This window comes from Cyprinodon variegatus, unplaced genomic scaffold (genome assembly GCF_000732505.1).
Source record: "Cyprinodon variegatus isolate N-32 unplaced genomic scaffold, C_variegatus-1.0 Scaffold600, whole genome shotgun sequence".
NCBI classification, from domain to species: domain Eukaryota; kingdom Metazoa; phylum Chordata; class Actinopteri; order Cyprinodontiformes; family Cyprinodontidae; genus Cyprinodon; species Cyprinodon variegatus.
The window spans coordinates 512,294-521,367 of NW_015151053.1; the positions used below are offsets into that span (position 1 = coordinate 512,294).

At 39.2% G+C, this 9,074-nt stretch overlaps 2 protein-coding genes across 2 annotated transcripts in view; both read right to left on the minus strand.

The window, feature by feature from the left end:
- LOC107096130 (E3 ubiquitin/ISG15 ligase TRIM25-like) overlaps positions 1-876 on the minus strand; it is a 3,411-nt gene extending 2,535 nt beyond the window's left edge. Inside the window, exon 1 of the mRNA XM_015392643.1 lies at positions 9-876. Coding sequence (XP_015248129.1) covers positions 9-701 — 693 coding nt within the window. The 5' untranslated portion in view covers positions 702-876. The remainder of the gene's footprint in view (positions 1-8) is intronic.
- Positions 877-6,089: 5,213 nt separating this feature from the next.
- LOC107096126 (tripartite motif-containing protein 16-like protein) lies at positions 6,090-8,779 on the minus strand. Its single transcript, XM_015392639.1, has one exon. The coding sequence runs from the start codon at positions 7,680-7,682 to the stop codon at positions 6,186-6,188; it is 1,497 nt and encodes a 498-aa protein (XP_015248125.1). The 5' UTR covers positions 7,683-8,779; the 3' UTR covers positions 6,090-6,185.
- Between the last annotated feature and the right edge of the window lie 295 nt (positions 8,780-9,074).

A 9,074-nucleotide genomic window follows, 5' to 3' on the forward strand; every position in this document is an offset into this window, starting at 1 on the left:
AGCTTCACATCTTTCTCCTGGTCCTGGATTCTCTGCTGGATTTGTTGTCGTCTCTCCTGGAGCTCCTTCTGCTTCTCAGTCCTTTCTGCTGCAGCTGGGACCGTTTCATGACCTCTATGTTCATCCATGGAGCAGAGATAACAGATACACTGCTGATCAGTGCGACAGAAGATCTTCATCACCTCATCATGATGGGAGCAGAAGTTCTCCTGGAGATTCTTAGAGGGGTCCACCAGCTTGTGCCTTTTAAATGGTGCAGCATCATAGTGAGGCTGGAGGTGATTCTCACAATAAGAAGCCAAACAGACCAGACAGGATTTAACAGCTTTCCTTTTCCTCCCAGTGCAGACATCACAGGCCACATCTTCAGGTCCAGCATAGCAGTGATCAGCTGGAGCAGCTTGGAGTCCAATCTTCTTTAGACCCTCGACTAATTCTGCTAACATGATGTTTTTTTCCAGTCCAGGCCTCGTTATGAACTCTTTCCTGCACTGAGGGCAGCTGTAGATCCTCCTCTCATCCTCTCCGTCCCAGTGAACCTTAATACAGTCCAAACAGTAGCTGTGTCCACAGGGAATAGTCACTGGATCCGTCAGTTGATCCAAACAGATGGAACAGGAGATGTTACATTGGTTTAGTTGAGCTCCTCTCTGCTCCATTTCAGCTCTCAATAATAATGACTGTCTGAGTTTCTCTTCCATTTAATAGGAGCTGGTTTAGCTTTGGTGTAACTAGTTTTTCTTCCCAGGAAATACCAGCGATTTTGCTCATGATTCTTATTAATCAGAGGAGGAAGGAACAAGGAAATACATCAAGCTGAAAACCCACTGCTTACCCTTAAATATGTTCAAAAGGAAATCAAAAGGAATTTTAAAATGCTACTCAGCTCAGTCTATTTACAACAGGTAGACACTTTGGTACAGAGAATGACTGCTTCTCATTACACATAAGACCATCAACAAAATACTATGTCTTTGTTTTGTATATAAATATTGAGAAATTAATAAAAATCCCTATTAAAAAAAGAAGAGTTTCTGACACAGGAGAGCTAAAATATAACAAACTGCTTTTATAATGGTGTCCTGATGACCTGAGTTCTTTTAACTGTTCATTGTTCGATCATTGTTAAATAAATGTTTTGTTAAAAATAAAAAAATCGGATTCTTCTCTCAGAGTTCACAGGGCGGCAAAGGTTTCCACACAAATTGCCCCAAAATAGGAGCTTTGAATAAACAAAAAAATACATTAGACCCCATAGACAATTTTAGTTTTACAAAGCAGAATAGAACATCACAAGCAAACCAAGCAAAAATAAGACGGTTCAAGCAATGGCGTAAATATCGGTAAGCAGAGACAGTAGTTGGTTAGGGGCCCCCGACCTATTAGAGGCCCTGTCATTGACACTTGGTTGCCCCCCTATGCAATTGTGGACTAGGAATTCTCTTTGCAGATTTAATGGTGTGAAAAATTCCTCTTAAACCCACCTGATACTAGGCCGACTGACCGGACTGTATTTATACTGCAACACATGCCAGATGTCAACATGATGGTGATCCGTTTAAAGACGACACCAGTAGCAAAAGGGGATGGGGTGTTGTACTTCATATGGGGTCCGCCCAGATAATGTTGCTTATTGTTGTGTCGTTACGCCATTGGGTTCAGGTGATAAAAATCTAACACAGAGTAAGAACCAGGAATCGGTTTGCCTTTTTTAGGTTTCACTAGAAAATTATTATACTTAAATATATTTTAATTTTCATAAAGGAGCCCAAATGATTACATTTAAAGTCGTAGGGAAGTGGCTGTTCCAGCCATTGCAGTTTCAAATTCTCTTGAGTGGTGCACAACTTTACACGAGTGAATAAAGTGAATGTGATTGGTCGTCTATCAAGGGGGCGAGATTGTTGTGTCGGAAAGTTTGCAAGCAAGTCGTGGCCGTTTTTTCGGAAGCATGTTGCTAACTAGTTAGCATCCTAGTGCTAGTAGGTTCCCAATGGGAAATTCCATTGGGACCAAGCAGCACTAAATTGGTGACTTAGCAAGGACACGGTCAAGGAACGCTATGGACAGAGGAAACATGCAAGAGGAGGAGAGTTTAGTGTCGGAGGTCATGGATGAGTCTCCTCCGTCATACATTTTTTATTTAGAGGAGGAAAGCGGGGACGAAGATGTTGTGGAAGAGGACGCCAGGGCGGCAGAAGCTTGGTTTGGTGTAGAAGGCTTCCAGCCGTACATGTTTGAGCCCTTGCCTCGCAATGCTGCCAGTTCTGTTAGCTCTACGCCTGCTGAAGACACAGACGTCCATCCCCATGAACACTGGGACGGAACTCAATGGGAAGAGAAATTATTCTGATTTCTTATTTCAACCGTTGCGTATATTAGCTGCGACATATGAATCAAGATTCTATGACCGCAAAAATTTGATTGACAGATGACCTCTGATATATGATTGGCCGAATTTAGGTGTACAAGCTGACGTATAACTAACTGGCCTGCATAAGATAACAAATCCCACAGATTTTTTTACAGAAATTTTCTAACTTTAGGGACAATATCATCTGATAAAGAGTGCATTTATATACATGTTTAAGCCAGAATGATTTGACATTTAAATACGACTTCCTTACGACGTTAAATAATTTTACATTTTCAATAAAACTCACAAGCAAGTTTTGGCTTGAAGAAAACAGCAATTTCCAGGGAAGTTTTTTTGTTGTTGATTTCACAGCAGTTTGAACATCCCAGCAGCGACACAAAGGCCCACATTAGGAGAGAGGAGGAGTTAAACTGCTTCACATCTATGACTCTGACATCCGAATATGGCGCTGCTGCTGTTGATGCTGTCGGCTAGTTTATAGGATTTAGAAGCAGAAATCAGCTGGAATTGCAGACAAATGAGGTAAGTCCATGAGAAGACATGGACTTGGGATCAGGGCATGTATTATGCTGAGGAGGAAAACACTGTTAACATCTTAGAAGTTGTCCTCTGATCCAGCTCTAACACAGCTCCTTTGGAGCACACAAAGTTTTTAGTAATCAACAAAACAAACCCCCTATAACCAATAGATAGCCAAGCATGAGCCTAGAGATAATCAGCGCCATCTTTGGGGGGGGGCTCCCTGGGTGCTGCACAAAGGCAGCCCACTGTTCCCCAATGGGATCAGTTAAATGCAGAGTTAATTTCCTTGTTCTGTACTTGTGACAGTGTAATGACGGTAAAAAAGCTGGAAAAAAACAAATAACGTAATGGAAACTGTCGATATTAACACATCACCTCAAAATTCCAAAAAAGAGAAACTGTGCATGAATGTCTCATATTTTACTTCCTGCAATGTGAGTCAATCTTTAACTGTCAAACCCAGATTACTGGGAGAGAGCAAAAATATGCGGATAAGCAGGAAAGAGTAGAGATAACGCAGTAGAGATAAGATTTGTAGCAGGAACAAGAAATGTTTTCAGACTGACTGATTCTCTGGAAGGTTTGTTTAACTGCTTTTGGTTTCTACTTTATCATATGGAAGTGAAACAATTCATCTTCCACTGAATTGAACTAAATGTCCCAACAAACTGATGAACCAGTCCAACAGAACCAGCATTTAAACAGCATTTGAACAGTGCGTGCCGCATGCAGTCTTTAGTCCTTCTTCCCACTGTATGTCTGAATGCTTCAATCCATTTATTTCAGAAGTTTGACATTTTTATGTAATCATTCCCATTAATTTAAAAATGTTCCAGATATTGTACTGCAGTGTAAACTTTATGCAGCTCCAAACAGATTCCGATGGCCATAAAAACTATGTGAGAATCATGTGCAGCACAATAGTAAACATGGAGAAATAGTTATTGTCATGATTTTATCTAAAGATCTGACCCACATGCAGAAAACCAAACACAAAGACAAGGGAAAAGTTTAACAGGTTTTATTGTGAGTAGTAGAACCGGGACTGAAAAGTGAAGGGGAAGCTTCTGCGGTTAGTTCAGGCTCTGTGGGAAATTTGTGTCTTTGATTTGAAGAAGGGAATTAAGGCAGCAGGACTCACGTTTCCAGGAAAAGGTGTCTTTCGGTGAATCCAGTCGGTGTGGGTTGCTCCTGCATGCGCAATAGAGGACACTATGATGTCACAAGCATGCATGGTATGTGTTTATGGAAGTAAACTTGAATTGTAGTGCTGGAGCGTATCTACTGTAGCAATCTTTAATTTCTTTCCCAACCTCAGCCAGTGCATTAAAAATACAATCTTTTCAAGATGGTTGAAAATAAGGACTTTTCTCCACAATATTGTGTCACAGCAAAGAACAGAAGGACCCAGTATTCAGGCAAGACAGACAGTGGGATTACTCAAAAAAGCATTTATTAAAAACTATTAAGAACGGTCGTACAGTACATTTAAACATTTACCGTCACATGCATTATGCTTTTTTATTTGTTTTTCTCTCCAGTTTCTCTAAAAACTGACCCATTAAGAGTTAGCGCCTTGAATTAATATTTCAATATAGCCAAGATGTATTTATTTTTTTATTTATTTTATTTATTTCGAACAGACAGTAAAAACAATCAAGAAAGAAAAATTTTTTTTAATGAAACCAACTTAAGAATGAAAATATAAAACAAATTATTTTGCCCATGTGACATGTAAATTTTATATTTTCTGTTCGAAAAGGAGCAGGTAGAAGATACATCTTATAATGTCCTGCCCCTTTCCTACTTGTCAATTTATCCTCAATTAAATGTCAAAACATCAAAAAACCAAAAAAAACACTTGTTTCCATTCCACATGATGTTTAGCCATGTACAATTATTTTAAGTTCTATTTATGTCATCAATTACATTATAGACTATTAAACAGTCATCTTATATAGCGTATTTTGAAATGAGCTCGGTTTTAATCAGTTTATTAAATTGGTTTGCATTTTGAATTTTTTTAAAGTCGTCATTCAACCCATTCCAGACATTTACTCCACACACAGATAAACAAAAACTCTTCCTGGTTGTTTTAAAGTGTTGTTTTTTAAAGTATCCTTCACCTCTTAGATCTCTGTCACCAAACATTTCCTGGATATTGTGTGGAAGTTTTTGATTTCGAACCTTAAACATGAATTGAGAAGTTCTAAATATTACCAGATCCCAGAATTTCAGTATATGTGATTTGATAAATAACTGGTTTGTGTGTTCCCAGTATCCCACTTTATGTAGTATTCGGATTGATTTTTTTTGTAAAATGTATAATGGCTGTAAATTTGTTTTGTATGTATTCCCCCAAACTTCCACACAATATGTTAAATGTGGTACAATGAGTGTGTTGTATAGAATAAACAAAGATTTGTAATCCAGGACGAAACTAATTCTTCTTATAACAGCAACACTTTTGGCTATTTTAGATTTTACTAGGCTGATCTGAGGTTTTCCAGGTAAACTTATCGTCTAATATGACACCCAAGAATTTTATTTCATGTACTTGTTCTAAATCAACACTTTCAATTGATATTTTAATTGGTTTATTTCCTGTTTTTTATTGTTTCCGAATATCATGAATTTGGTTTTATCTAAATTTAATGATAATTTATTGTTTTTAAGCCAATGCTGTAATTTTTCCATTTCTGTGTTGACCACTTCTGAAAGTTGTTGAAGGTTTTCTCCAGTACAGAAGATACTTGTATCATCAGCAAATAGAATGTACTTTATAAGGTTTGTATAATTACAAATAGCTCATATGTTCTTTAGTTTACAAAGGATCATCGAAGCATTGAAAGCAGACCACCACAACATTAGATGATTCAAGGAGGGAGACATTAAATCCACCATTCTAATGTTGAATTTTCTGTTCTGTTACATTAGAATTATGAGGTAACACAAACATTAAATTTCAGTTTTTATTGTGTAAATTACAAAAAACTACAGACATCATTTAATTCCATCTATGACAACAGGGAAAATACAATCTAATAAAGACTCGACTTGATTCTATTTGATTTCTACAATTAGTTTGATCCATAATCCGCTCATTTTCCAATAAAATAATGATGTTTTGAGTTGATACAGATAATCAGGATGATTAAAGTTCGCAGCAGAAAAACATTTGGTCTAACAAAGTGATAAATATCATTGTAATTAGTTAGGTGAATACTAGAAACTAAAACAAAAATAAGCAAAAGAATTAAAGAATTGGACTTTAGATCACTTCTGACTATTTCAAGTTAATGAATTCAAGGGAGTATATAGAGCCATAAAGCCTAACCCCAGCATATAGAGGCTGAGTGAATGTGGTCTGGACTCTATGGAGGAGAGTCATGGTTTCAGAGACACTGTAGAAAGACAGAATACCTGCTCTGTGATCCAGAAACACTCCTATTCTGGAGGAAACTGGACCTGGTACTGGAGTTTTAACTCTGTTGTGACAAAATGTATAACTGCTTGTGTCACAATATAAAGACCAAGATTTGTCATTAAAACCAAATCCTTCTACTTTGCCAATGTTCCTGTAAGAAACTGCTATACAAACTCCTTCTCCTCTCCACTCCACCTCCCAGTAACTACGTCCAGTCAGACTCTCTCTGCTTAGAACCTGAAACAGAAAAGTGAATCTGTCTGGATGATCAGGATAAGACTGTTGGTGGTCTGTTAATCTAAGCATTCTGTTCCCCTTAGATAATAAAATATTTTTGTTTGCTGTGTTTGGATCTAGAGTGATTTCTTGAAAATATTTTAAGAATTCGTTTCTGGTGTTTGGTTCCGACTCTAAAACCTCCACTCTAGTGGCTGATGGTGAGATGTTTGTCCCTGTGTCTGTCAGGATATCATCTAGTAAGTCTCTGAATTCTGACACAGCTGCTGTCACATCCTCGAAGTATCTTGGAGGACGAATATTGATGCTGGATGAGTGTGTAGACTCACTGAGTGCTGACAGTGAGGGGTAGTTCTGGAGAAACTGGGTGAGATCCTCTGTGTTTTGGAGCTTGTGCAGCTCAGCATCTTTCCTCTTCAGCTCAGTGATCTCCTGCTCCAGCTTCTTCTGAAGCTCTTTGACTCCACGCACATCAGTTTCCTGCTGGGATCTGATCTGCTGCTTCACATCAGAGCTTCTTTTCTGGATGAGACGGATCAGATCAGTGAAGATCTTCTCACTGTCCTTCACTGCTTTATCAGCAGATAAATTGATGGCCTCCACCTCCTGTTGAAGCAGCTTCACATCTTTCTCCTGGTCCTGGATTCTCTGCTGGATTCTCTGCTGGATTTGTTGTCGTCTCACCTGGAGCTGGTCCACCAGATCATGCTTCTTCAGTCCAAAGACATTACAGTGAGCTTGTTGGTGATTCTCACAGAAAGAAACCAAACAGACCTGACAGGACTTAACAGCTTTCATCTTCCTCCCAGTGCAGACATCACAGGCCACATCTTCAGGTCCAGCATAGCAGCGATCAGCCTCAGCAGCTTGGAGTTCAATGTTTTTAAGATCCTCAACTAAATCTGCTAAGATTGTGTTTTTCTTTAAGACAGGTCTTCCACTAAATGTCTCCCTGCACTGTGGGCAGCTGTAGTTTCCCCTCCGACCCTCTACATCCCAGTGGTCCTTAATGCAGTCCATACAATAGCTGTGTCCACAGGGAATTGTTGCTGGATCCTTCAGTAGATCCAAACAGATGGAGCAAGAAATTTTCTCCATCTGAACTCCTCTCTGAGCCATTTTACCTCTCAGGAACAGCAAGTGTGCACGTTTCTTTATCTCAGAGATGTGAGTAGTTTGAACTTTCTTCTGAAGTGTTCCCTATTGTTCCGCTCAGTGATATCTAAAGGGTTGGGCAGGCAATAGAAAATTATTTGATCAAAGTGCAAAGTGCATATACTGTGTTATATGAGGAAGAAGATTGATTAGTATGACTTCAACTACAGGAATATGAGCAGTTTGAAGCACAAAATAAATTTTTAACTCATTTTATTGATGCAACCTTTGTCCCGATGGGCGTGTTTTAGTGTAAATCCAGATTTAATAAGCGGCTGCTGTGATTTTAAAAAGTTTTAAAAGTCAGTTTTACGAAACTAAATCTCTCCAGCTAAAAAGAGAAACCCGTTACCTTAAAGCATCAAACTGCAGATACATTTTGACCAACAACAACATACGATAACTTTTCAAACTAAGCCAAAACAGCCTGTATGTAAAAAAACAATCTAATCTAATCTAATCTAATCTAATCTAATCTAATTTAATCTAATCTAAGCTTATCTAACATCAACTAAAGCCAACTTTGAACCTTAAGCGCCGATTCTGATTAATAACAACATCAGGAAGCCATTACTATGCTGCTGTTAGGATTCCAGTTTGTGTAGGATGTTTTTTGTGTTTTCCTCTTTCCACCACCAGGCGGTGCCCTGTCCTCGTTCGGCCTCCCGGAGGACTCTGAAGCTGCTGACTGCCACTACCTCGATGCCTCGACCTTAATTTCCGGAGGGAGTCTTCCCAAGGGATCAATAAAGTACTTTCTAAGTCTAAGTCTGAGTGTTTGCCAGTTTTGGGTACTCTAGCCAAGCTGAGTTTTGCTGAGTCAAACTGAGTTTTTGTCAACCTGAGTCTTAACCTTGTTTTTGTCTTTGCCTCTCGGCAGGAAGTCATCCTGCATACTGGATGTTTGGGACCTTCTCCACCTGGAAGGATCGTCTGAGCTTCAACTAAGCTGGGGATTCAAACTGGAGGTTTGGATCTACTTTTCCTCAAAGGATTGTTTGAGCTTCACACTGAGCAGGGGATTCATCTCCACAAGAAACCGTTCAAGTACCATAGTCAGCTCCTCCGTTCCTCAAGGAAACACCTCAACCTGGGTAAACCCTGTCCGCCTTTTCTGGAAAAGTGAGTCCTGTTGCCTTAATTCCCATGTGCAAATCGAAGCTCAAATTTCCCACTGAGCCTGAACTAACCACAGGAACTTCCCCTTCACTTTTCAGTCCCTGTTCGCCACTGTTCAGAGCAGCACTGGACCCTTCTCTACCAGTTCTCAATAAACCTGTTAAAGCTTCCCCTGGTCTCTCTGTTTGGTTTTCTGCATTTGGGTCAAATCTTTGAATTAAATAATGACAATTTTAT

What these genes read in the sequence shown, in the direction of transcription:
- LOC107096126 (XM_015392639.1), bottom strand. Translation starts at nt 7,682, where the DNA reads ATGGCTCAGAGAGGAGTTCAGATGGAGAAAATTTCTTGCTCCATCTGT.